Here is a 15,984-nt window from a genome sequence, read left to right on the forward strand (position 1 = left end):
ATTGTGTGGTTTTCCTTTTACTTTGCGAACTAACACGGTCGGCCAATGGGAGTCAACAATTTGACTCCCAGAAACGACCAACCGTGTTTGTCGACGAGGTAATTAAAAAACCACGCAATTTCAAGTGATACTTATGTGGATCATTATATTCCACTTTTAAAATAACTTTCTAATTATATGCAATTTATAACAAACGGTTACAAACGCTTTTCAAAGACCAACTCGACCGATCCAAGGCAACGTGTTCCTTTAAGGTACTACATAAAAAATGGTCTCATAATTCATAACTTCAATAACCTATTTTTCTGTTGAGTGTAGCGCCTTGAGTACATTGTTGGTAGATACGCGCGCTATAGGGAACTTCGATTATTATCCCTGTTCGGATAATTTGGAATTTGGATTTGGTTGTCTTCGTTTGACTGATACTCACCGTGGCCACCAAATATCCCCATTCAAGCGCCCTCTCCCTACACCAAGCTCACTCGAGACCTTTATCCTAGAATCAGGAATGCTTCCATCTTCAAGACCTAAAGGCTCTGGATCAAAACACCCTTCATCTGGGAAACGCAATAAATAATGCATTTTGTTCAAAAAGAGTAAAGAAGAATGTCTGGAAATGACAGCTTTCTCCCGTACTGTTAAAAAAACAAGTCTGATATTTGTTTTGTCTTTCCCTCATTTTCCCCATTTGTATTCTGGCTCCTTTTGTTTTCCTTTCTATTTTTGATGAAGAGCGAGGGGACATGGACATCCAAAGCCCCCCCCCCCCCCCCCCCCCACCCCCGGAACAGCGTCTGGTGCCCCTTTAACTTTTAGACTGGTTTAGACTGTTGAATCAGTGCTACTCTATGGTTGCAAAGCATGGACATTAACGTTCGAGAAAAACAACTTGACGGTTGCTACACCAGAATGCTACGCCAGTTGCTTGGTGTCGGGAGCGAAGAACATAATCAAACCTCTATCTCGGGTTCCCCAAGCTTAGCGTCAAAAGCTACTAGAGTGAGGTTTGCAGGGCACTGCTATCGCCACCCTGAGCTTCCAGCCAGCAAGCTTGTGCTCTGGGAGCCCAAGCAAGGTCAAGCCCAAAGAGGTCGTGGCCGTCTGACCTATGTCGATCTGCTGAAAAAGGACACTGGTTTTGTGACAGCTGGGGAAGTGTCCACATGCATGGGGGACAGGAAGACCTGGAGAAACCTCAGCCGTAATATCATTGACCGAGGACACCACTCGAAATAGAAGAAGGTTTGCATGTTGGCCCTTTAAATACATTGCAAATCATCTCAGGATGGTATGCCTGGAACAAGCGGGTACAAGAACTTTAGGTGAAATCCAACGTGCTCCATTTCTTTTTACGGCAACCAAGTTAGCTAAATCCTTGAATAGAGTTAGCTGTGCTTGGCTTTACAAACAAAATAATTAACCTCTGTAGGGGTAAATTTACAGATCACTAACAGTTTATAATGAATATGCTTTTCTCACTGACAAGCATATTATTTTTAAACAGTTGAAGCAACTTCAGTAAATAATTTGCTAAAATTTTAGCGAAAGGCTTTTTCAGTGACATACTGCCATGTATGCAGACAACAGTATCGTGTATCAGTGTTATCGGTTCTAATAGGTTTGGCACACGCTGATTAGCGCACTGTGAAAGTTTTGGCCTCGGTGGATGATTTCAAGGTCATGTTGGGATGACCTCTACAATGGTCATGTTGGGATGACCTCTGCAAGGGTCATCACACTTGAAAAGCTTGAACAAACTTGGTTTAGAAATGCCGATGTGCTAAGCGGAAGAGTAAATGAATTAATCATGATTAACATAAATGATTACCTTCACAATTGAAAAACGCCCTCACTTCAACTGGGTCCTCGCTGAGGAAGAAGTAATCCAGACAGGGCGCCCTCTCTCGGTTATAAGATGTTGTCATACCACCAAGGCGTATAGCAGTACATTTACATGGATCGTTGAACAGTAAGACCCAACAGTGTCGGTTGTTAGAGGTGGGATGAAACGCCGATTCGATGTAGCAAACTTTATGGGACGTGATTAACGCAACACCTAGAAATAACACTCATATTATGCAGTAGGCCTACTGATAATAATAATAATAATAATAATAATAATAATAATAATAATAATACTATCGAGGTCTTATATAGCGCACGCATCAAACAAGGTACTCAAGGCGCTGAGTATGAACAAACTTTCAGAAAGATAGGTTATTGCAGTAATGAACCAATTATCTAGCACATTATAAGGGTTTACAAGGTGCTACGGCGCATACAGCAGCCACAACCAAGAACACCGGGGCGAACCCCTTCTCTTTTCGATAAGTGCACTGGGTTCTTTTACATGCATTACACAACCCATGGGACCAACGGCTTTACGTCCCATCCGAAGGACGAAGCAGTGTCTTGCTCAAGGACACAAGTGTCACGGCTGGGAATTCGAACCCACACCCTGCTGATCAGAAACATCAGAGTTTGAATTCGGAGCTCTTAACCGCTCGCCACAATTCCCATTGTTTAAAGGTGCTCTCAAAGGTGGTCTCAATAATTCGAAAACGTTTACCTGTTTTTTAAAATTAACCTCGTTTTGAGCGTGCCGACTGATAATATGTCAAATTCTGACATGAAAGCCAAGCCAGCACAATGTAATATACACCCAACAAACAAGGAGCAGTACCCGTAATAACCCATTATAATCACTTTTTCATACCCGTGGCAACATTAGTGAGGTTTAACTACGTTACGGGAGCAAATACGTGAACGTGAACGTAAACAAATTGTGTTGTTTCTATAGGTGACGTCACTACTTAAAGTCTTTCTCATGCTCACGTATGACGTCTACGTGTTAAATCCACGTATGCTTACAAACGTGAGATTTAAACAACACGTTTTCTGTGCAGCTAAACCTCCCTTATATATTCGCTACCCGCGACGCCACGAACTGATGAACACTTTGAACTGACGAACACTTTGAACTGACGAACACTTTGAACTGATGAACACTTTAACTGACGAACACTTTGAACTGACGAACACTTTGAACTGACGAACACTTTGAACTGACGAACACTTTGAACTGACGAACACTTTGAACTGACGAACATTGATATCAAAAGTTGCAAGCGAAGAAAATAGAGTTTTTTATTTGAAACGTTTTTTGAAACTCAAGCGTTTTTACTAAATTCCATGGTGTTTTCAACCATTTTTGTTTAATATTAGGACTTTAAAAAATTCAATGAAGTCAATTCAATTCAGATGTGGGGTTGATGCTTAAAAATGTTCAATGAAGTCAATTAAATTCAATTCAGATAATTCCACAACTTTATTCACTTCAGATTAGGCAAGATATTGGACAGCTTATAGGGCTTCATAAATGAAAATCACAACAAAATAAGGGTTATTTGCAACCATAAAAAAGCATTCATAAATACCCCAGACAGTTTCTACTCCTACTGGTGGAGAGCGCGTCACGTGGGGGTGTTTAAACGGTTGATAATGACCAGTGTTTATAACCGGCTGGCTTCCGCGTGTCAGGCGCGCAGATTAATATCACAAGGAACGCAATTGATAGCTATTAGTAACAGTGCGTAATCTACTTCTAAGCGCACGCGCGTAATCTATTTCTAAGCGCGCGGTTGTACACACAACCCACGCGCAACAGACTCTTCTCTAAGTTTTTGAAGAAAATATTTTAAACCTGGAATTTTCAACTGTGTCTGTAGTTGTATTTTGTTTTCGTTAACAAAAGGGCATTTATGAATGGGAATAAAAGAGTAGTGACTCGTTCTTAAACGTCCGTTTAAAACCTTGCAGGGTCGTTGCCGTGCGCTACAGGCCCTCACCTTCGGCTCGGGCCTTTATCACACGGCAATTCTACCCTGCCGGCTTTAAACGACCGTGTAAGAACTCGTCGCTACCCTTTTATTCCCTATTCACTATTACTCTACTTTTTGAGTTTTCGAAACTCTCATTGATTAACTCCCTTTTCCATGTATTCATGGCAGTTTATTACATCAATCTGCTAGGAATATTCACAAGTAATGTATACCTTTTCTAAGAAAAAAGACAAAGTATGGCCTACCTGACAAAGCAGTCACAATCAAGAAAGCCAGCGCTGCTCCGTCCATTCTCGTGAATCAAACTTGCTTGGATGCATATATCGTACTTGCTATATATCGTAGCCCGGTCTCTATCGTTTAATATTCAAGAGCCTCGAAGTGTGACGTCAGATGTTCAGGCTAGGTGTGTCTATGACGAGCGTACAGTGACATCGGACTAAAAAGATCTGATGTTTGTAATCAGCAGTGTTTGGTTCGTTTACTAAATTCTCTTAAGAACAGTTCTTCAGATACTCTAGGTTTACCTAATTAACGTTCCCATGCTTGATTACGATGATAACAAAACTGGAGTTATTATAAAAAAAAACATAATAACCTGGCCAACAAGACAATCAGAAATTTTTCTTGATTAGGAAATGGATAGTATATAAACAATGGTTCGTTAACTGCAAAACAGTTCGGGTGTTCACATTTCTCAGATGGATGGAACAACGCTTGCTATTTTGATGGTTTCTGCATTATCAGGTATTTATTTTTGTCAGGAGTTTGTGTGGTTTTTGTTTGGTTAAAAAGAAATCCCTTCGAATGATAATAGCAACTTCTTTGCTAAATACAAAGGAAACTTGACACTGCTTGTCTGAACTCTTATGTGTAGGCCTACAATTGTTTAGATGCTCCTAGAGCGCGGTGTGAGGCTCTGGTATACATTTTGGGGTTAACAATGGGTTGACATCTTTGTATGAAAAAATATTCAGGAGCCGCGATCCCTTTTGTGAAGGGTCGTACATACATTGGAAAACTCTCGACTTTTTATTACTCGTATAATAAGCCATTGGTTGTCATGGTAGTATTTTTTATCAAGAACGTCGAAAACATCCACGTTTAGTGAAAGATTAAAGCATGTACCTACCGCATCTCTGGTCATAGAGGGCGTAAGTCACATGAACTCAAGTGAAATATGTTAAGGCCGCCTGCTGGCGATCTGAGCAGATCACAATGTTGTTATATACTTTTAATGATTTCTAATAAACGGGTGAACTTCAGACGACTCAATTTCGAAAGTTTCCTTACTACTATATCTTTCTACAAGTACTCTCTTAATAAAAATGAGTGAAAATTTCACTCTCTTGTCCGAGTTGTGTCAGGTCCACTCTTTTGAGAGTTAAAGTCAATCTCTGTTACTCTTTTTGAGTGAAACTGGAACAAATTTCACTCTAAATCGAGTTGTAAGTATACCCGTCTTTCACTCTAAAAAGAGTTGGTCGCCATATGGCACTGCAAGAGTGGTATGGCGGACGAAAACGAGTGGTTTTCACACCTTTACATTTAAGATGCTATGTCAGACTTTTGCCCGATTTGATCTAAAATTCAATAGGTATTTTGATGGGGGTCGAGAAAGTTACAAGCTTTCATTTGAGCCATTGCTCGAAAAAGTCCGCCAATTATTAGTAGCAGTGAAATAAAGTGCTCAAAATTAGTTTTTGTCTGGATCCCGACAATATATCACGTGACCAATTCGTATGTGTTTTATAAGAAACGTTTTAAATTCTTGTCATGGTTCCTGACCATTAAAAGTAAAAGTTAAACTTGTTTTCGTATAGAGCGGGTGATACTCTTTGAAATTCCATTCACTAAAAAAAAATCAATTTTTTAATGTTTGGGGCCCTATTACCATAAGAGGTGTCACAAAAAGACACACTTGTTCGATCTGAGGCTGCGTTAAGGAATGTATTGTGAAATAAGTTCATTGAGATAGCCTGGTGCTAATCCATGAAGTACTTTACATGTTAGAAGTAAAATGTGAACTGAATATACGCCCTTGTACTGGCAACCAATGAAGTTTCAGTAAAACCGGTGAAATATGATCGAATTTTGAGGTCTTAGAGAGAACCCTATATAGCTGCCGCATTTATCAGGGCATTTTGGAGTTTATTAAGATTTTGTTTGGAAATAATTGGACAAAAGAGCATGTCAACTATCTAAACGAGATAAAACAAAGGCATGTACCTAGATAGAAGCTGATTTGTCACCAAGAGTTCTCCGAAAACTGTTTAAGTTTTGGAAAAAAGCTCCTTGCACTAATCAGAGATGCACGACTAGGCCTTTAAAGCCATTATACACTTTCGGTAAACAGTATTGTCAAAGTCCCACACTTCGTGTATCACAACTAATATATAAAATAACAAACCTGTGAGAATTAAGGTTCAATCGGTCATCGGAGTCGGGAGAAAATAACGGGAAAACCCATTCTTGTTTCCGCGCGTTTCGCCGTGTCATGACATGTGTTTAAAATAAATCCGCAATTCTCGCTAACGAGAATTTATATTGTTTTAATGTTTTCTCAAAAAGTAAAGCATTTCATGGAACAATATTTCAAGGGAAGTCTTTCACCATTACCCTCTGTAAACCCTGTAAATTATTTGTAAATCTGTGAACTTTTTTTTTCTCTGTACCGACAGGGTATAATGGCTTTGACTCATCAAGACATACCCAAAGCTCATCCGTTTCAGAAGGCGCACTATTCACCCACACCAAATTTTCACCTTGGTTGCTATTCAAGTGACTTTAATTAGATCGAGGAAAGAATAATTTGATTTGTTTCCAGATTGAAATGAACGTAACACTAAGCATAACCTGAGTCGAAACTACAACTACATCAAAGTAATACCCCACTTTTTGGACGCAGTCGAAAGATGAGGCCAAAAAGGATTGTATCCTGCGTTTTGAAAGCGATCGGACATTTTTAAAGTTGTCGTGCACCTACAAAAGTGAAAAACTAAAGTGACGAACTTGTCTCAAAAATACCTGCACTGCACAAAATTCGTTTCGGTTGTCTTTATAATGTCTGAGGAGACACCATTTCTCGATAATCAAAGAATTGTTTTCCAGATAAAAAAAAATCACCTGCCACCCAGTCCACTCACACCTCAGATTCTCAAACTAAGAAGCTTAATCGCAATGACCATTACTGCTGAAAATAGGTTCGTTTTATTTGATCGACTGTACGAAGAAAATGTATAAAAAACACAAATCTCAAGCTGTTTTAAAGCAATTGGACACTTTCGGTAAACAGTATTGTACAAAGGCCCACACTTCGTGTATCACAACTTATATATAAAAATAACAAACCCGTGACAATTTAGGCTCAATCGGTCATCGTAGTCGGGAGAAAATAACGGGAAAACCCACCCTTGTTTCCACACGTTTTGCCGTGTCATGACATGTATTTACTATAAATCCGTAATTCTCGATATCGAGAATTGATATTGTTTTAATGTTTTCTCAAAAAGTAAAGCATTTCATGGAATAATATTTCAAGAGAATTCTTTTATCATTACCTTCTGTGGACCCTGTAAGTTATTTGTATATCTGTGAACTTTTATTTTGTTTTCTGTTCCGAAAGTGTATAATGGCTCTAATAACGTTTCAGGGGTTATTGTGGTTTCATCCTATCAAATCTGCCATGACGGATTAGAGTGTGACATCACCTCTAACAATCCACACTGTTGGGTCTTACCGTCCATGGATCCATGCGAGTATGCTGCTGTACTCGGCGGATTGACCGCTCAAAATGTGTCGCACCGACGACAGGGGGCGCCCTACTACCTGGATAAAATCGTCGAAAGACTGCATGTGTTCTTCGGTTGTCAAGATAATCGTAAAGGTATGTTTTATTATGGATGCAATAATCGGCAAGAAAATCCTTCCCAGAACCAATCTTGTCAAGAGAAATGTTGCTGAAGGACGGAAATATTTAACTGAAAACTGTTGATTAATTCTTTTGGTCGCTACTAATGTGTACATTTTAGTTTGAGCTTCCGGATGAAAAATTGTGGTCATATGAGAGTATGAAATGTGACACTTTGACTGAGCTAAGTTGCAAAGACTGAATTTACATCATGCAGTTATAAGATTAAATTTGTTAATTATTATTCTTAATGTAAGTTCATGCCTGATTAAGTGTTTGCTTGCAGAGTAATTATTTGTGTAAATAGAAGTTTTAATGGAAACCTTTGCAAACTTAGTACATACTCGCTCGGAATACCAATAAATTCAATCAACTGCACGAAACGTTAACCAAAGCTCAAAATGCATTCGAGTACACTTTTACCGCGTGTGTTCAGTGGTAAGGATCTCGAAATTCGACGAATGATATGATGATGAGGCCACAAAACAATGGATTTATTCACAATTTCAAGCATAGTTTTTACTCTCTCTGAGTTGGTTGTTTTTCCCAGATGAAGAGTGTTTTGATCCAGAGCCTTTGGGTCTTGAAGATGGAAGCATTCCTGATTCTGGGATACGTGTATCAAGTACTCAAGGTGCCGGGAGAGGGCGTTTGAATGGATATGCTTGGTTGCCCTTGTGAGTATCAGTCGAACCTATGGTAACAATAGGGACTTTTCGTTTTCTGCGACGGATGGTTCTGCGACGGTTGTTCAGCTAAACGTTGTCGTTTTCAGCACAACGAAGATTCATCCCAAGTACTGTCGTAGAAATTGAGGGACGACCGTCCTCAAAGCCGACGCATGCGCGGATGACGCCAAATGTCATCTTTACCGTCGCAGAACCATCCGTCGTCGAAAACGAAAAGTCCCTAATAATAGCTACAAAGACAAACAAATCAACATTTTCCCGAACAGGGATATATTATCAAACAGTAATAAGTCAGGTCAACTATTGGGTAAAAGGTTTCGTTATTATGGCCTGCGTCTGTCTACTTGTTCTTAAATTCAGTTTAATATTCTGACAACAGAATCGTCTACCTACCCCACCTCTCTGCTGTCTATAAAAAGCAATAAGCCGAAGAAATACATGGTTTTGTCTATTCGAAACATTCCTTACAATAGATCTTTGTCATGCTGCCTCCATCTTGGTCATGCTCCTCAAATCAAATAAAAATAATGAATGCTAGTAATAATTTTGCAAATAGGAACCAGACTATTCTGTTCTTCAAGCCTCGGTTTGGTTACATTGATATCAATGGGAGAAGTTCAAGATGGCTGCGCCATGGGAGAAGTTCAAGATGGCTGCGCCATGATAAAGGTCTATACTGTTTGAATTATTTTCGTTATGTTTGATACCAATTAAATAAAGGTACGTAGCCTATTCCTGGATTGAGGTTGATCTTGGTGTGAGTACAGTGGTGTCTGGTGTCATGACGCAGGGAGGTATGTACTACCGTGTTACTCGATACAGAGTCAGGTACAAGAAGCTACAATCCTCAGACTTTAATGGAGTCAAAGATAGCTATGGAAACATTACGGTAAATACATTAATTTAGGCTTAAAACGTGTCTAGGCTTGATGTCACACACACAAACAAATTATCTTAAAGATGCAGCTTAATCTTAAAATGGTGTGAGCAAAGGTTTTGTGTCTGTAACAAATATTGTAAACAGAGAAGTAGAGACCAAACCGGCTCTTCTCAGAGCCAACACTCAAACAAAAGAGATTTACATATGGCTAGCTGTTCCCGCATATTTACTATTATACACATATTGACTGGCAATGAGTTAACTAGTATAAGTCTATTCCCCGAGGGACTTTGAGTGACCAGACGAGCGATCTATTTCCTGAGGCCGAAGGCCGAGGGAAATAGGTCGCTCTTCCGGTCACTCACAGGCCCGAGGGGGAATAGACGTACACTAGTGACCGAGTTATGCCAGTCAGTATGTGTTTTATAACACAGCTCGGTCTTAAATGTGAAACAAAAACAGAAATCTGGAAGAGAAAGGAAGTTTGTAGTTGCTGTTCACGGTTCAAGTCAAGAGAGGGTGCTGTAACCGGGCACTATTTTCAAAGACTAGTGCCCGCTATGGAACTAGTTCCCGCAAAACACGCGCGCGCGATCACTAGACTATATTATAACACACCTCTTGCTTGTTCTGTATTCTGGTTGGCTGAAACCAACCAGAGATGTTTGTTCTTATTTCACATTTAAGACCGAGGTGTGTTATAAAACACCTACTGACTAGCATTAAATTCGGTAACTAGTGTACCTCTATTTCCCCTCGGGCTTGTGAGTGACCAAAAGAGGGGCCTAATTTGGGCCCCTCTTCTGGTTACTCAAAGTCCCTCGGGGGAATAGACGTACACTAGTAACCTCATTGCCATTCAATATGTGTATATTAGTTCTCTCTATTACTCCACACAATGCAAACCTTCAAACAATACTAAGAAAAAGTATTAAAGAGTAAGCATCGACTCCCATATAGTGCAATTCCAAGAAATGCTCATATCGCTTCAAACATTATTACCTCTGGCCAACGGGCTATTTATATTATTCAATCTAATAGCTCCCTTGAGAGTACACAGCCTCTGCTGTCAAATTTGTAGCCCACTAAGCTGAATCAAATATCCGCCTCTGCCTTCACATCTACCCTTAACCTTAATGTCGCGACAGGGATTCGAACCCACACACTACTGATGACTCAGCTAGCAGAAGTTAAATCTGATGTAAAGACAACCCCACTTGGCCATTAAACACCACAAAAGCAAACTCAAAACAATCCCCAAACGATATCTGTATAATACAAAATAATTACAAGTTTATACACCTGCGGCCGATTTCACGAAACACTACGATTAATCCTATCTCGAGTTAGGATGAGTAACCCGTCCAAACTTAGGATGGGTTCAATGCGTCCTACGTCTTCAGATAGGGAACTTAACTCGTCCTTAGTCCTAAGATTAATCCGAAGTTAGGATGAGTTTGGTGAAAAACGATTCTGTGACCCCGATTCTGTATACACCAGATTTGACAACTGATCAAATTGCCAGTCTGTCTGATTTTGTTCTAATGCTTAATTTGTATTACATGCAGGTGTTCGACGGTAATATTGATGATGCTAAGATCCCAGTCACCAATATGTTTGATCAGAGCATCATGGCTACCATAGTGCGTATCGAGACTGTAGCGTACAAGCATGGCATTGCTCTACGGCTGGAGTTGCTTGGATGTTACACTGAAGTTGAATAATGAAAACAGCTAGTAATTGTATTGTTTAATTGCTATAGTATTTTAACTTTGTGGACACTGGCAAAACATCTTTACACGAAAGTATGATGATCAAAAGATTTGCCAGTCGTGATTAAAATACAATTATTCTTAAAAATATTTTATTTTTTGCATTTGGTGTTATTCATCACAGGACAGAAAGAACAAAACTCAAACCATGAAAACACCTTTATCGGCAAGAAGATACCACTCAATTTTACTCAATTAACAGCCCTCCTTCAACTTTACGGTGATGTATTCTTTGAAATCAACACATGAAGTATGGTACTGTTGAATGTGTATTTTTAACCCATATTGTTGCTATTTTGTTCAATGACATGTTTCTATGCTAGCATTTTAAAGACCTGCTTGAACGAAAATGTCAAGTCGTGAACTTTGCTGAATTCCATTTAAAATGTTTTCAATGAATAAGGAAATCGAGTCATATGATTATAAATAGATTTTGATTGTGTAAAAAAACAATCATTTTGAATACCCTTATCCAGTGCTTTTCTGAGAGATTTGCGAAAAGCCCCATTACGTAATCAATCTTAAAACGTCATAGTTGGGAGCTCCAATTTATAAAGCCGCTTTGTTGCAGCGTGGAGGTATAACAAAGCAAACTCCCACAAATGACGTCAGCGGCATTGTCCTTTGGCGCGCGCTCTCAACGGCAGAAGTGTTTTTAGTTTTTCAAAACCTTTAGGTTGGGGCCTGATTTTTTAATCGATAATTACGAAAAACAAGTGTCAACATATCAAAATTACACTAAAATGGTCAACAAGTGCATTGTAAACAAGTCTAAATACCATTTCCGTTTAAAACCTTCCGCTCAGGTAGCTGTTTAAGGTATAAGGTTTATGTTCCTCTTCATTTTTTTAACGGCAACACATCTTGGTTACATGGACTGTTGGTAACTAACGATTGCATTTACTGATTGTGTTGGTTGCACAAGACTGTTAGTTTCTGTTTTACGTTTCAGATAATTGTATAGATTTGTATACATTCATTGGCTTCTAAAGAAACAGAATGTGATTTAGGAAATTGCTTTGCAATGATAACATAGTTTAACTGAACATAAAAAGGTCTTGTGATAATTTCATCCGCAGTCGACTTGTCAAGTTGTTTGTGTTTTAGAGAACCTGTGTTTTTTCAGCCTAGTGATGTTAGGTTATTTTCTGATTTTAAAAGAAGAAAAAGGGAGATAGACTTTCGTTAGGCAATTAGCGGTGTATTTCATCCCCAGTGATCTAAAGGCAGTGTACACTATTGGTAATTACTCAAACAAATTATTAGCATAAAACCTTTCTTGGTAACGAGTAATGGGGAGAGGTTGATAGTGTAAAACATTGTGAGAAACGGCTCCCTCTGACGTGACGTAGTTTTCGAGAAAGAAGTAATTTTCCACGAATTTGATTTCGAGACCTCAGATTTAAAATTTGAGTTCTCGAAATCAAGCATCTGAAAGCACACAACTTTGTGTGACAAGGGTGTTTTTTCTTTTATTATTATCTCACAACTTCGACGACCGATTGAGCTCAAATTTTCACAGGTTTATTATTTTATGCATATGTTGAGATACACCAACTGTGAAGGCTAGTCTTTGTCAACTACCAATAGTGTCCGATGTCTTTAAAGCCCGAAGAATAACTAAGCCCATGATCCGTTGGTAATTATTGCAACCATGCAATAACTACAATTCCACTACACTACAATAGGCAGCGCTGCGCTTCATATTCGCTAACTCATTATATACTTTCTATCAGCTAATCAAGCATTCGAACCGGCCGGGTTCATCAACGTTGAAAACAAATTAGCTTTGTTAGCTTATCAAAGGAATAAGTGATTGGAACCTTTGGTTATTACACCTGCTAAACAATAATATCGTACGGTTGCGCTAACGGACGCGGTACCTTTATCACATTGTGCTAGCGTTATGAAGAGCTAAACACCTCATTATTGTATCGTTCTTTGGATGGGACGTAAAGCCGCAGGTTCCGTGTTTTGTGCAAACTACACGTATCAGAGCCCAGTGACACTTGACTCACACTCTGGTGGTTTCTAAAGGACAGAGTGTTGGTTCGAGTCCCAATTGTGACACTAGTGTCTTTATCTGTAAAGACAGGTACTTGCTTTTCAGAACCATGCTCCATCTTCCTCGAGGTTTCAGCTGTGATTGCTATAGCAAGTATGACAACGTTTTATCTGATGAGGTTTACCTTTTGTTTTACCAAACATGACAAACATTTACATAGTCGCCATAATTTGGCGCCAAAAAATAATTCCAGTGAGCTAAAAAAAGGTGACATTTCCATCCTTTGTTCCAACCACCAAGAGACAACAACTATTAAAGCCATTATACACTTTCGGTAAACAGTGTTGTCCAAGTCCCACATTTCGTGTATCATAACTTATATAAAAAAATAACAAATCTGTGAAAATTTAGGCTCAATCGGTCATCGGAGTCGGGAGAAAATATCAGGAAAACCCACTCTTGTTTTCGCGCGTTTCGCCGTGTCATGACATGTGTTTAAAATAAATCCGTAATTCTCGCTAACGAGAATTGATATTGTTTTAATGTTTTCTCAAAAAGTAAAGCATTCCATGGAATAATATTTCAAGAGAAGTCTTTCACCATAACCTTCTGTAAACCCTGTAAATTATTTGTAAATCTGTGATTTTTATTATTTTTCTGTACCGAAAGTGTTTAATGGCTTTAAAGTAGGTGGTAGCTTAACCTGCATTTCAACTATAACTTCCATTTTCCCATCAAACAAGCCAAGTGTTATCTGAAAAATCCACCATGACAAAAAGATTAGCACAAACAATCTGACTCTGAGAAGAACTATGTTTCTCAGATTGTGTTTTCTTCGGCGCAGACGTATAACCGTTCCGTATTTGGGGGGATACCACGCTTTGAAGTAAAATTTTGTAAACGTCTACATTACAGAAATAAACCAATAAAAAAAAAAAAAGGTATACACTCCTTTTAAAGGGTCTTTGTACTTTTTCCAAACACAAAACACAATGTCCACTGATTTACATTAAACTTACACAGTTTGAAGATTATGATAGTACAAAGCTTCCCTTGAATTTTTACTTACTGAGGTGCTGTAGTTTTTGAGAAATGAGTAAAACAAATAATTTTCGTCTCAGCTTTAGCATGTCAAATCGTATTAGGGTTTAATGCGTAACACAGTAAACCGAATTAACACCGGGAAATATGCATAATTATAGTCACGTTGCACAGTCGGGGCTAAGCGATTGGGATTGTCAGGGCGAATTCAGACGTGGTTCCATTGTTCTTTTCAACCAACGAAAGCAACGCATTTCGGGGAAAGGGTGCTTGTCATTCTGAGAACCGTCATTGAATATTCTGCCACCGAGGAGTTAAGATAGATTGTATAAGTGCGCAAAATTCGGTACCTTCTTGGCAACTCGCTGGAAGTGGGAACCGCATTGAAGAAATCTAAGGGATACCTGATGATGAGGGCGAAGATGGGCGGCTACAGAGAGTGGTGAAGCCGATGGCTTACTAGCCGGGCCAATCGGTCCATCGGGTGAGTCGCTACATTTTCAGACCTAATGCTGGGGCAAGTACAGCCCCAACAGTAACGCTAGTAGGTAACACGAGTACCGTGAATACGGAAAGGTTTCAAACATCTAGTGTGTATAAAGGGCCAATAATTGCGAACATCCCACAGATAAAATAGTCACGATATTTCACGGCCTTTGTAGGTTACTCAGGGTATAACGGGCCAACATTCTCAAAGCACGAGTACAGGTACACAAGGACATGAAAGGGCGAACAATCATAACTTTTCTGGCAGCTTGCCGTTTAATATGAAAGTTAGTCAGAGCTTGTGTTAGTCAGGCCAATCAGGAATAAGTAACCCTAGTAGTTTAGTGTACAAGTTGGCGAACTCTAGTCAATATTCAGGGTATTCCTTACATAACAGGGATGGGGCATGTAATAGGTTAGGAGGGACATCATCTTCAATAGAACTGGGTGGTGCCCAACTTTCAAATGCAGGGTGCAACATAAATACAGTAGGGAGCAGTAGCATGTAGGGGTCCATTGATTGCAGAGCGGGCTCTTGAAGCATACCGACGGTGAATAACATGCAGCATATGAATTAGCCATCAACTCCCTTTAATCCATTGATATCGGTTTGTAGCGAATTGGGCGAGGGCCTACCGCTAACCTTAACATCTTAAGATTATTCATAGCGAGTTTGTGGATTTCGCTGTGATCTTATAAAGAAGAGTGATCCTATAGTAGTACAAATAGCGGTCAAGACACAATAATTTTTTATGGCTGTTAACGAGGGGGTTCTATAATATGGAAGGAAAATAAACACAGGCGTGCAATTACTTCTATACATACATGGACCTCTGCATTTTTGACTTATGCAGCAGTGTATTTGCGAGCTCATCTCCATAGAACACCTAGAATTGTTGAAATATTGTCAGATTGTACGCACAGAGAGCAGCAGCTCGTCCAATAAAGGGGGATGGCGCACTTTTAGAATGAGGCAGCAATTAACACCAGTTAGATCATGGGCATTAATAATTGACGATGAATTATGGGCATTGCACGTCACAGCACCATGTGTTCATCAAGCTCTAGAACAAAGTGTACATACAGAATAGAAGGGCAATAGCAAGTTTCATTATAGCCTTTCGGAATGATTGATCATTATTAGGCACTAAATGGCCAGCTTCCATAAATCAAGTGGTAGCCTATTGCATAATATTAAATTAAAGACCTTTGCATCTTCTTCCATTGGTACATACGTATCGGGTATTTCATATGTTTAATGAATAGGGTATGATGGCCTTAGCTTTCGATCCAAACCGGACATAGTTCAGAGGAATAAAACAAGTACAAACAAATACATATCCATTTATAGAAAAATAG

At 39.2% G+C, this 15,984-nt stretch overlaps 1 protein-coding gene across 1 annotated transcript; it reads left to right on the forward strand.

The window, feature by feature from the left end:
- Window positions 1–861: 861 nt before the first annotated feature.
- On the forward strand, window positions 862–11,142 carry LOC117303959. The gene is made up of 5 exons (XM_033788427.1): window positions 862–1,201; window positions 7,468–7,728; window positions 8,303–8,429; window positions 9,162–9,330; window positions 10,890–11,142. Exons 1-5 carry the CDS (start codon window positions 862–864, stop codon window positions 11,043–11,045), a joined length of 1,053 nt encoding a protein of 350 aa, XP_033644318.1. The 3' UTR covers window positions 11,046–11,142.
- The last annotated feature ends 4,842 nt before the right edge of the window (window positions 11,143–15,984 follow it).

Source organism: Asterias rubens, chromosome 20, assembly GCF_902459465.1.
Source record: "Asterias rubens chromosome 20, eAstRub1.3, whole genome shotgun sequence".
Lineage (NCBI taxonomy): Eukaryota > Metazoa > Echinodermata > Asteroidea > Forcipulatida > Asteriidae > Asterias > Asterias rubens.